The 12,191-nt window shown below is 37.1% G+C and overlaps 1 protein-coding gene across 12 annotated transcripts in view; it reads right to left on the bottom strand.

Annotated features, from left to right (window-relative positions):
- RAPGEF6 (Rap guanine nucleotide exchange factor 6) overlaps positions 1 to 12,191 on the bottom strand; it is a 218,502-nt gene that overhangs the window by 49,707 nt on the left and 156,604 nt on the right. For all 12 annotated transcript variants that reach the window (XM_027098353.1, XM_027098364.1, XM_027098327.1 and 9 more), the window contains 2 exons: positions 4,316 to 4,556; positions 1,613 to 1,770 (listed from right to left, as the gene is read on the bottom strand). In XM_027098353.1, coding sequence (XP_026954154.1) covers positions 1,613 to 1,770; positions 4,316 to 4,556 — 399 coding nt within the window. The remainder of the gene's footprint in view (positions 1 to 1,612; positions 1,771 to 4,315; positions 4,557 to 12,191) is intronic.

Here is a 12,191-nt window from a genome sequence, read left to right as displayed (position 1 = left end):
CAAAAAAAGGGCACCAGAGGTAGACTGCAAGGTTAGAGGAAGAAGAGACTTGCTGCTTTATGTTCTTACTTCTGGGTATTTGGCTCTAGTATCACTCAAGCAACACTCCTTCACCCTGGTAGTGGCATTTTTTTCAAGTGCCAGAAGCTGAATCCAGTTTGCAGTTTCCTGTGATGCCTTCGTGCTTGCTTTTTTACCTTTTTACATAGAACACTTTACTTTATACTTGGTAACAATTTCTGATATTAAACATATGGAGTGGTTTCTATCTCATGACTGAACCCGGAACTAATAGAAATCACTAGAAATTTCTAAGCCAAGTAACGACTCATCGAAACCTTCACTCTAGAAATAACACTGGTAGTCACATAGAGGGTAGGGTGTATCAAAGACAGATTATTGGGTTTAGGAATCTCTCTAAAGAGGGGAAGAAGCAACTGAAATAAAAAGGAAGAAACAATGTGCAGAACAACTTTCTACTGTGTTTTTATGTTATGCCTTACATTTTAAATTTATGTTGCTGTATTAAAACATAAACTTTACTATTACATTTATACTTCCTCCTATCTAATGCTGAGATTTATATAATTGAGTTCTTCCCTTTTCCCACTAGCTGATAGAGATTTAGCGTCAAAACTGGAGCTGAATCACAACTATGCCCATCTTTGTAGAGGTTTTTTTTTTTTTAATGTTATAAGAGCACCTTTTATATTGTTATAAAATTTGGAGAATGGATTGGTTAAAACGTTGAAACCTGAGACTGGAGATATAAGTAGTGGTGAGTTTATGAGAGCTCTCACTTACCACAGCAAGAAATTTGGCTTATAAACTTTTGACAATTTTATCAAGTAGAAATGAGCTTAGCTGCATGTAACAGAAAACTTAACAAAAGATTAAGCAAATGGACACATTTTTGTGGAGGTGTTTTCTTCCCTCCTCTCCTTGGACCCAAGTATATATTTCAGTTTTTAACTGTATGTGTCTTTTACTTAAAGCCATCTCAAATCCACTCAAATGGTGGATATATAAATAATTCTTCAAAGCGTTCCTTTGAAGTTACATAGTTAGATGACAATTTCTGCCTCTGAGCATGAACAGATGCAGAAAAATAAACGATGTCCCACAATGAAAGTCTGAACACCAATGAAAAAGATGATACAGTACTTTAATTAACAATACTGTATATAACAAAAACAACTTTAGCTTCAGGTGGTGGAGAGAAAAATCAGTCTTTCTAGAAAACTACTAACACATTTCTGTACATCACAGAGGAAGGTAAGTCAGACAACTTAGACTAAAATAATCCATCTGTCTTATTCCTTTCCACATTCTGGGTAACATGTCTCTTGACCGAGAAGAAGTATCTCTGCTTTCATTCCATTGCTCTGATTAGGGTTACCAACAGATAACGTACTTCTCTTTCATAATGGAAGTACCACCACTCCAGTTTAGACAAAAAGACATAATGTTCTCTTTAGCTTTTTTGCACTAAGTCAAAATATAGAGGTGAGAAAAGAGGACTGCAAGCAAATCCAGTATTTGTTGCACAAGGCTCAACCACCTATTTATCTATCTGGTACCAACATGGCTGAATAAAATAAACAAAAATTACCTGAGGGATTAGAAAAATCCAACATGCTGGTGGTAGGCTGCAGGAGATCGGGGCTGCTGGATGAGAGTGTTCCAGGGATAGGCATTATGGCCAAACTGTGCCTACAGTGTCTCGTTCCCACAATGCTGTCGTCCTGTGATTGGCTCAGGCCTACATCACTTCAAAAGAATGTAATATATCACTTTAAAGTATTTGAGGGGTCTTAACAGTAAACATTTCTGTTCTCTGTGCACTAAGGCATAATAGGACCAATTCAAAGTAATGATTTTAAAATAGTACAGCAATTTAAAAAATAGGACAAGTGTAATAATGAAAATGGCAATAAAGTATTTTTTAACAATTACACTCAAATAAAATTTAACTTACACATCTAGGTAATTCTACTACAGTTAAACCTTGAACAATGCAGACTGAACTAAGCAGGTCCACTTATATATATTTCATGGATATTCCTCAGTAGGAGTAAATACTACAGTACTACATGGTCCGTGGTTGGCTGAATCCGCAGATGTGAGGAACCACAGACATGTAGGGCCAACTATAAATTTTACATGAATTAACCCCTGCATTGTTCAAGGGTGGAATGTACATTGTAATGTTTGTATTTCATATTTAGTTTCTGCTGGTTTTGGTAGAGAAAATGAACCTGAGTGGGGAGTCCTTGAGGTCTGCCAGTTTCATTAGACACTAACATATATACACCCAACAATGCACAGGGCTGCAGCAAGGTTCATCCTCTTGACCGAAAAGCTTGGTAACCTTCTAGGCAAAGGATGGAGTTGGGTGTGAACCCAAGCCAAAAATATGGCAGGTTGTAGAAAACAATGGGGCCAGGTTCAACTGACAAAATAAGACAGGTCTTTAAACATATGAGTAACCTGGGAACTGCTCAAACCAGCAAGTACAGAGAAAAGAAAACAGGAAGATGACATAGAAAATTGCAACAAACAACAAGAGCAATATGTGACAAATAGAAAGGAGAAGGAAAAAGAGGACCAAAAATGAAAATAGAAGAAAAAGAATTTTACAGTCTAGTTTATTCTAAGGGTATATTATTTCTTGTGTGATCTCTCAAGTCTAGTTGTTTGGCTGTTCCCTAGATGAGAACATCAAAACCAAAGCAGAAAGCAAGTCATCGAAAGTTAACTGCCTGTAAAAGTTTCAAAAACAAATATCAATTAAATGGACATATTTAAGCAAATATAATATTTTCTTTAAAATATTTTAGAGGTGTTAAATAGGCAATTCTAAAACCATTTAAGAGAAAAAATAACAAATAAATGTAACCCTGTCACTTAAGGTTTAGATATCCCCAAAAGTTCTATAAAACATAGGATAAGCAAAACAATCCTATACAAACATAGGACAGCAATGAAGACTTCCGTCAGCATCAACAACCAAAATACCACTTAGTTCTAAGCATTGGTTTTAACTGGTTAAAACCAATGCTTTAGGTTAATATTAATTCCCATCTATATTTTTTTCAGTGTAGCATTCTACCCAGTATTTGCTACATATACAAACAGTTATCACAGAATACTTACCTATTATCTTGGGATGGATTAATAAGGTCTGAGTGATATGGGATACTTCCTGAATATGTTAGGAGTTAAAAATAGGATGCAGGCAGATTAGGAAACTATGTAAGATGGAGTTTAGAGGACTGTTAAATAAATAGCTAAAGGACTGTTAGGAGCCAGACAAGGATGAGAGCCAGGATAAGACGGAGAGAGAGAAGTCAGGGAGAAGCATGAAGACACGGAAGAAAGCAAAGATAAGTGTGTCAAGAGCAAGCTATGTCAGACAGACCTGGGTTATTAGCTGTGTGACCTCAGGGAAATTCCTTTCTGTTTCTGAACCTTGGTTACCTCCAAAATTGTGAATAATACTATCGATCCCCCAGGACTATGGCAAAGATTAAATTAGGTAATGAAGGTGAGCACTGTGGCACAGAGGAATACAGGATTCCTACTTTTAAGAAGATAGTAGTACTTTTACTGAAATTAAAATAGAATAATACAGGGACTTCGCTGGTGGCACAGTGGTTAAGAATCTGCCTGCCGATGCAGGCGACACAGCTCCAGCCCTGGTCCAGGAAGATCCCACATTCTGTGGAGCAACTAAGCCCGTGTGCCATAACTACTGAGCATGCACTCTAGAGCCCGTGAGCCACAACTACTGAAGCCTGCGTGCCTACAGCCTGTGCTCCACAACAAGAGAAGCCACCGCAATAAGAAGCCCACGCACTGCAACGAAGAGTAGCCCCTGCTCGTCGCAACTAGAGAAAGTCCACACGCAGCAACAAAGACCCAATGCAGCCAAAAATAAATAAATTATTTTTTTAAAAAAAGACAAAAAACTAGTATCAGTGAATATGTCCCAAGTTTTAAAGTGTCTAAATTTGTAGATCAAGGGACTGATATTGGACCAAAAATATACAAAAAAAGATTTCATAGAATAAAACAAGCAATCTTTTCTAAAATTCAAAACAAGGCTAATGGAAGAATACATAATCTAACAATGGTAACTACTTGGAAGTGATGAGGTGACATTTAGAATTTACTCTTATTTATGGATTGCTTGTAGATTTTATGATGCAACAGTTGTATAAAAAACAAAACTGACCCAAAACTTCCCTTCTCCCACAAAAATCTTTACAGTCAATAGGAAAATGCCTACATGACTAAGATTGCTGTTACCTACCTAAACAGTTTTGGAGGCAAGATACTAAATCGTGTTTTATCCAAAATTTTCCTGATTTTGTTTCTTCCACCTGAAACAGTATTTGCTTTTATTTTCTTGTTTCCTTTCTCCTGTGATGTCTGTTCAATATCTCCTGGTACATCCTGGATTGAGTGGCGATTACTTTTTTTTTCAGCAATTTTGGGAATGTGAGGAACACCAGATTTCTCTTGTTCAGTCCTAGTAAGTAACTCTTTGAACACTGTAGAAATAAATAAATAAAACTGTCATTTCTTTTCTTCTCATTAGAAAGTTTTTATATCCACAACAAATTTTAAAAATAAACATAGTTGCTTTCTATCACTGGGCCTTTCACAGCCTCACCCATTAAAACTTATTTCATTATGAAATTTATACTCACCCTCTATTAATCAGCTATATCCATTTTTCAGCTTTTATACCTGACTGTACTTATGATGTTGTCCAATAGTGATAAAAGAAATTCACTGGGGAAAACAAAAATGAAGCAGGCAGATTGCCAGCATGTTTCAAAAGCCCAAGGTTCCTATTTAAGTAATAAGCAGTATAATATAATTGCTAATCAACCCAGATTTTATAGAAATAGATATTTAGGTTCTATTATTTATATGTTATCCCTCATCATTTGAGATGAGATATAAGTACTGTGAGTCAGGCCCTGTTTTGTAAAATTTAGCCATCAACAAAATGGGAAGAGCTCTGCTGGACCTGCTTTTACCAGAAACAAACAGTACTAAATTTTGTAATATATGACAATTTCCTCAAGGTAACATCTGTGAGACTTAATTCTGTAGAGTGAAAGCTACTAAGCATTCACTACAGCGGTCTGAAGTAAAAAATCAAGCATTTGTAGATAACTTTCTATCAATCCTAAGTCTAGTGAGTTACTTCATCCTTAAGGAAAGTACAAGCACAGTGGGGCATTTGCCTTTCCAGCAATCGCTTTGCCTAGATCCAGGCAAGCTTATGAAAAGCACAGCTTCTGGGCTTCCCTGGTGGTGCAGTGGTTGAGAGTCTGCCTACCAATGCAGGGGACATGGGTTCGTGCCCCAGTCCAGGAAGATCCCACATGCCGCGGAACGGCTGGGCCCATGAGCCATGGCCGCTGAGCCTGCGCGTCTGGAGCCTGTGCTCCACAACAGGAGAGGACAAAAAAAAAAGGGGCCGGGAAAAAAAAAAAAAAAAAAAAAAAAAAAAAGAAAAGCACAGTTTCTGTCTTCAAGATAATGGAAATCCTTGCTTGATTAAAATACAGTAAATTATTGTCAGTCATCTTAAAAAATTTCACTTTATTTTAAGCCACGTGGTAAAAATAAAAATGTTTTGAGCTAAAATCAAGATACTCATCCATTCAAAAAATATTTACTGACCTATGAACATGTCAAGCACTACTCTAGATGTTTGCAGATTCCTCCTGTCATGAAACATAGTCAGTCAAAGATACATGGTATGGAGAGAACATAATGCGAAGAACTAGTTAAGAGAGCAAGAAAGGGAAAATTGTCCTTCATTAAGTCACTGTGTTAAGAAGAGATCAGTAAAGTGAGTTGATTTTAACTAGGAAAAGGGAGAAGAAGGATTAATTCTAGGTAGAGGAAATCTCAAGTTTAAAGTACCTGTGGTAGAAGGAAAAGTCAAGAAAATGAAGATGACTGAAGAATAAGGTAGAGAAAGGGCTTGATAATGCTATGGTAAGGTGTCTGAATTTTCTGTTAAGAGCAACAGGAAATCTCTGGGCAGCAGATGTCCCTGGCTGCAGTGTGTATGTAAGGTGACTCAGGAGTGTAAAAAGTAGTTTGTATCTTCACTGGACTTGTGTATATAAGTAAAAATCTGCAGAGCTTGTGATTTGTAGATAAAGAAATGATTGAGTTAAACTAAAAAAAAATAGTGAGGGACAAAAATTAATGTCGGTAAGCAAATATAATTACAATACCATTAAACATCAATATCAGATATAATATATGAACCAAAAATGAAGGTGTCCAAGAATTAATAAAAGAAATGTTTAATAAATTTGACTACACAAAGATTAAAGATTTCTCTCTCTACATATATGTGTGTATATGTATTTACACAAACAACCCAAAACAAATGAACAAACAAGGAAAGTCAAAAGACAACTGGGGAAAAAATTTGCAACCCTTAAGACCAAGAGATACTGTTATTTATTTATAAGGCATTCAAACAAATCAATAAAAGATGAATAACTCAACATAAAAATGGACAAATGAAGACTGTTCATAAAGAAGAAATGTTAGCACATAAAAAAAGTGCTCAACTTCCTTCATTATTAAAGACTGTATATCAGAAACTGTAAAGTTGATTATACCCACTGCAGAGGCATTCTTATACATTGATGAATGAAGCGTACATAGATTGGGGAAACTTTTAGAAAGTAAAACCGCAGTAACTATAAAAGTAATTCCACTGTGAGGAATTTATCTTATAGCTATATCTATATAAACATAAAAGATAAGTACAAAGGATTATTACATCATTGTAAATAGCAAAAACTATAAACAACCTAAAACATCCATCAATATGACATCAGATCAATAGACTATGATAATAGTGTGATGGAATTCGATGCAATAACAATTACACAAGAAGTACACCTGTATGAACTGCTGTGGAAAGGTATAGAATATTGTACACAATATGGTCCCACTGGGTGACTTTCTTTAGTATTATAATTTGCAAAACATGCATGTATTACTTTTATTAAACAATTAAAATGTTAATAATAAAATTATCTGAGTGGTGGGATTTTTAAAGATGTTAGAAAGTTGTGAAAAGTAAGAGGAATGGATGAATAAAAACTCAAGCAGGAAGAGGGTAAACTGAGATTGCCAGCTGTTTTCTTCTCTGGGGACATTTGCTGATCTAAATATAAACAGAAGGTGAGGCTCAGGTAGAAGGACTCTACTAGAGGAAAGAGAAGTTTTGATGGCTGCGAGTACTGGCAAGAAAACTGGAATACAGAGAGGCACCAAAGCAGTGTCACTTTTTTTCATGAGATATCTCTATTAGTAAGACAAAGCATGAGGCTGGAAATTTCTTAGAATCTCATGGTACTCTGGAGACAAAGTCACACAACAGGGAGAGACTTCCAGCAAACACACAACAGATTTATCTGCTCGGGGTGGGAGGCTAAAGAGCTAAGCTCAAAACCTCTGAAGGGAAAAACTTAAAAAAAAAGGAGACAGAAAGGTACCAGATTCTGAATCAAGAGATTGGAGGTGGGGGAGGAGGTAGGAGGACAAGGTTGAATAAGCAGAGTGAAATTTCCCACAATCTCTCAGTGGTTAGAGACAAAGTTCCATTAGAGGAGGGGCCTACATCAAGCACATGACAAGTCTCTCAACTTGAAACCCAATGGACACAGTCTAAGTAATTCTGCAACCCAGCCTGACCCAGCTCAATTCTCCTTACCCTATGTGATTAAACAGAGGAAATGGCAAATCCTATCTGTGAGAAAATACTAATTTCACTACTAAGGTTCCTTTATATACAAAGTACAGCATACAATAAAAATTTTAAGACTCACAAAGAAAATAGCCAGAGGGAAAAACAGAATAAAAGATAATCCAAATGTTAGAGTTAACACACAAGGACTTTATAATAACCATTATAAATATATTAAAGAACATAGAGGAAAAGAGATAAAATGGATGAAAAGATGAAGAAAAAGATGAAGAAGTGCAACAGAGAACTGGAGATTCAAGTGGATATTCCAGAACTGAAAAATATCTAAAATTAAATTCAGTGCATGCATTTATCAGTAGACTGGATACAGCAGAAAATAGGATTACTTTCTTAAACACAGGTCATTACAAAATACCCAAACTGAAAGAAGAAAAAAATGGGAAGAATAGAACAGAATGTAAGAGATAGATGGGATGCAAATCTTCTAACATATAAGTAACTGATTTCCCACATGGGAGGGAAAGAAAAAGCGGCAGTAGTAATTAATAATGGCCATGAAATTTTTAAAACTGATAAGCAAACAACAATGCACAAATTCAAATGCTGAGCAAACCCCATACAAAATAAATACAAAGAAAATTGTGACGAATCCTTGTTACAGTTAAAATTACTCTGAGTCGTATTTGCATCCTATGGGAAATGCTGGTATTTTTGTTTAGCCTTCTGCGGATTGTGGTTCCAGTGTTCAATTTTCAAAGTCTCTGCAGTGCTATACAGATCTGTCCACTTTGTACCACCTAGTGGTCAGTCTGGGACCTGAGTAGAGGTCTGCTTGGGCCAGTTCTCAAAGTCTATGATATGCTAAATAGGATCAGATTCACGCACCCACAGGATGGGGGTGAGCCCAGGATTTCATAAACAACTTTATGGGGTTGTTTTCTCCATCTTAATTATCAACCTGGTACTTTCTAGTTCCTTAGGCCTCCTTTTTTGGACCTCTAGAGGGAAACTGTCCACTGCAGTGCCTTAGGAGCCAAGTAGAGGGGGACAGAGAGAGTGGGGAAAAAAAGCAGTGACACTGGCTTTGTTTTCTTGGAGCCACTGCTTCACTAAAGGGTGAGGAACATTTTGTCACTCAATGCCACTGGATTGCTTGGAGACTGGGGCCTGAGAATATGGAGAAAACAAGAGTGAAAAAAAAAAAAATCTGTGGGAATTCCCCCTCTGTCTGAGCTTTAGGAGTTTCCTTTCCCATTCCTTAAGTCAGGCTGCTTCAGGGTCCTTCTAGGTCTGCACCATAATATTCACATCCAGGTTTCATGCTGCCTTGAGTCCAGTCCAGGGGATACTGGAGTGAAAAAAAAAAGGTAAATTCACTTCTGGTGGTGGTACTTTGAATTCTCTGAGTTCTCAAATAGATGGATCATGATTTTTGTTTAAGTTTTACTGTTGAGTTCAGTGGGAGATGAAGAATAGCATGTGTTTACTCCATCTTAACCGGAACTAGAATCCTTAATTTGCTTTTTATCTTCAGGGACATAAGGACGTATCAAATAGCACCTTAAAGTCTGTGTTTGATATTCTGGAGCTCCTACAGTTCTGTTTCTGTTGGTTCTGGCTTAAAATGATTTTTAAGAGGGCCTCACAATGTTTGATTGTTTGACTCCGTATTTGGAAACTTATTTTTACAAATAATAGGCTGCTGCTAGCATCTTCTAAAGAGGATTTCTATTTTCTTTTGCCAGGTACTGGAGACCTAGGGCCAAGTCAAAACTTGAGGTTCTTCTGAGTTGCCTAGAGTACAGTCCACATTCTCTTCGGAGTTAGATACTTAAGTTCTCAATCAAGAACAAATGTTGTTATGCTAGAGTGTTCTGGCCTTTGGTAGGCTCTACACTACGAACCTTCTCTCAGCAGCTCCTTCTCTCAGCTACGTTCTATGGATGGGAAAATAGCCCTGGGAAAGAAAACATCCTTTGGGGGGGTACAGTCTCAGGATGAGTGGTAAGGGATTTGACACATCCAGAGTTTGTGCTTTTAACAAGTGCAGGATTCCAACTCTTTCACCTTTTCCTGGGAGCCTATTACCAAAAAGTCTCACTCTCAGTTGCTTTTCCTGTACTGGTAAATGCTCCAGGGCAGATATGGCTCCAGTTTACCTCTTTAAGGTCTAACTTGTCTGTTCAATGGCAGGTAGCTCTTCACTAGCCAGCTCCTTTAGTTGTTCTCAGTCAATACTAGAAACAGAAGACAAGTTTTTTAAACTAATTTTGCTCAGATTATAGGTGGTCCTTTGAATTGGGAGTCACATCTTTCTTTCATTCTGGAATGGCCTCTGCCACTGTTTCCTAAATACTTTCTTCTGCACTTTTTCTTTTAGATCTCTTGGAATAGTGCTCAATTGCATTTTGTCTTTTTTTGCTCTATAAAGTTGATTTTCTCAAGTTACCTATTCCTTCTACTGTATGTTTCTGTCTTTCTACTAAAATATGTCTTTGCATATTTAAAATAACCCCAAGAGGTATTTTTCTCAGTGACTGTCTTTCCTCCAAATATCCTGTTCTTGTTTTAAGGAATGGATTTTTATCTCCCTCTGTGCAGAATTCTAGAAATGGTTTTCTTCTCCTCCTCAAATTAACTATTTTCTCCAAAATCTGTAAGCTCACTTACTAGGTTCTTCACCATCACCCCTCAAAAATCCTGGTTCTCTTATAACTGGTGATCCCTTGCTGTCAGTTCTAATTAACACAAGATGACCAAGTACCTAGTATCATCTAAACAAATCTGTTTTCTGGTCACAGCTTGTCTTTTTGTAGGTGTTCTGACTGTGAATTCCATGCAGGATGACCTAATCGCTCAACTTTGCTTCATGATAATGCCAGAGTTACTGGAACTTTATTCCAGGCACCACATCCAGACTAAAATGCTCCATTTCAACAAATTTTCTACTAATATTTCTATGAGATACTCTTTGGTGTTTTTCGCATGGGGAGAATGTTGGCTGATTACACTCTGGCTGAGGCAAGGAAGGAGGTCTTGAGGGTACGGGCCCCCTTCTGTAGCACCACGTAACTCCCACACTCTGCAACATCCAATCTAGGGTTCTGTTGGGCAATTGCTTCTCACCATCCAAAGAGTTTGGAGGTTGTGGTTTCTCTTCCTCTTGCAGCCTTCAGATCAATTTTGTCTCCCAGGGTCCATGTTGTTAACCACTACATTATACTACCTCTATGTTTTTATACACAACCACATTTGATACTAGTTAGTAATTATTATGTGCCAGGAACAAAAAAATTTAAAGGTACTGATGCTACTTCTCTGGTGGCACACTGGCAAAGAATCCACCTGCCAATGCAGGGGACATGGGTTCGAGCCCTGGTTCGGGAAGATCACACATGCCACAGAGCAACGAAGCCCGTGTGCCACAATTACTGAGCCTGTGCTCTAGAGGCTGCGAGCCACAACTACTGAGCCCGTGTGCCACAACTACTGAAGCCTGCGCACCTAGAGCCTGTGTTTCACAACAAGAGAAGCCACTGCAATGAGAAGCCTGCGCACCGCAATGAAGAGTAGCCCCTGCTCGCTGGAACCAGAGAAATCCCATGCACAGCAATGAAGATCCAAAACAGCCAAAAAATAATAATTAAAAAAAGAACCCTATGAAACAGAGCTGGAGAAACTGAACAGAGAGACTAAACAATATGCTTTAAGTGTCAGAGCAACCTCTGCTTTCATATTTTTCAAAATCAGAATCCTTTTATTTTAACCCAAAAGTCGATATTTCTAGATACTAGTCCAAAGTCTAGGAAATCCGAAAACTGTTAAGGCTTACTTATTCTATGCTAAACTTATATAATATTTGGAAATTGCCAATAGACTGTTATATGCCAGATTTAGCATGATGTAATTCAGTGAAAGGGACTCAAGTGAAAAACCAAATGTTTCATTTTTCATTATGACTAAGTGCAGGATAAGGAGGAGTCAAAGTGGGGGGAAAACACACACACACGTCCTTTTCCATAGGCACAGTTTTAAAATTCAACTCTTATTCCTCAAATTTCAACCTAAATGATGTAGAGAATTTTTTTCCTTCCTACTTTATAAGGACTCCTAAATTTTCTTTGATAGTTTTTAATTGCTACACTTTTTTTTTTTACTGTTGCCCTTCTCAGAATTTCAGAGAAAATCCTATGAAATCTAATCAAACTAAGTCACAGTCTTCCAAAAGTTGAAAAAAAAAAAAACAAACCCAAATAGTAGATTAAGTTAAAAGTACAAGCTTAGTCCTTGCTTCATTCAAATAGTAACATGATTAAAACATACTATAGGAACAGTAATCAATATTTTTACAAAGAAAGGTATACTGTTATTAAAAATTGGCAATTCACTGATTAATTAATTCAATGTTTTACTCAATTTATTTCCATGA

Source organism: Aethalodelphis obliquidens, unplaced genomic scaffold (assembly GCF_003676395.1).
Source record: "Aethalodelphis obliquidens isolate GAN/ISIS:26980383/991018 unplaced genomic scaffold, ASM367639v1 scaffold4, whole genome shotgun sequence".
In the NCBI taxonomy this organism is placed as follows: domain Eukaryota; kingdom Metazoa; phylum Chordata; class Mammalia; order Artiodactyla; family Delphinidae; genus Aethalodelphis; species Aethalodelphis obliquidens.
This window is presented reverse-complemented; position numbering and strand designations above follow the sequence as displayed.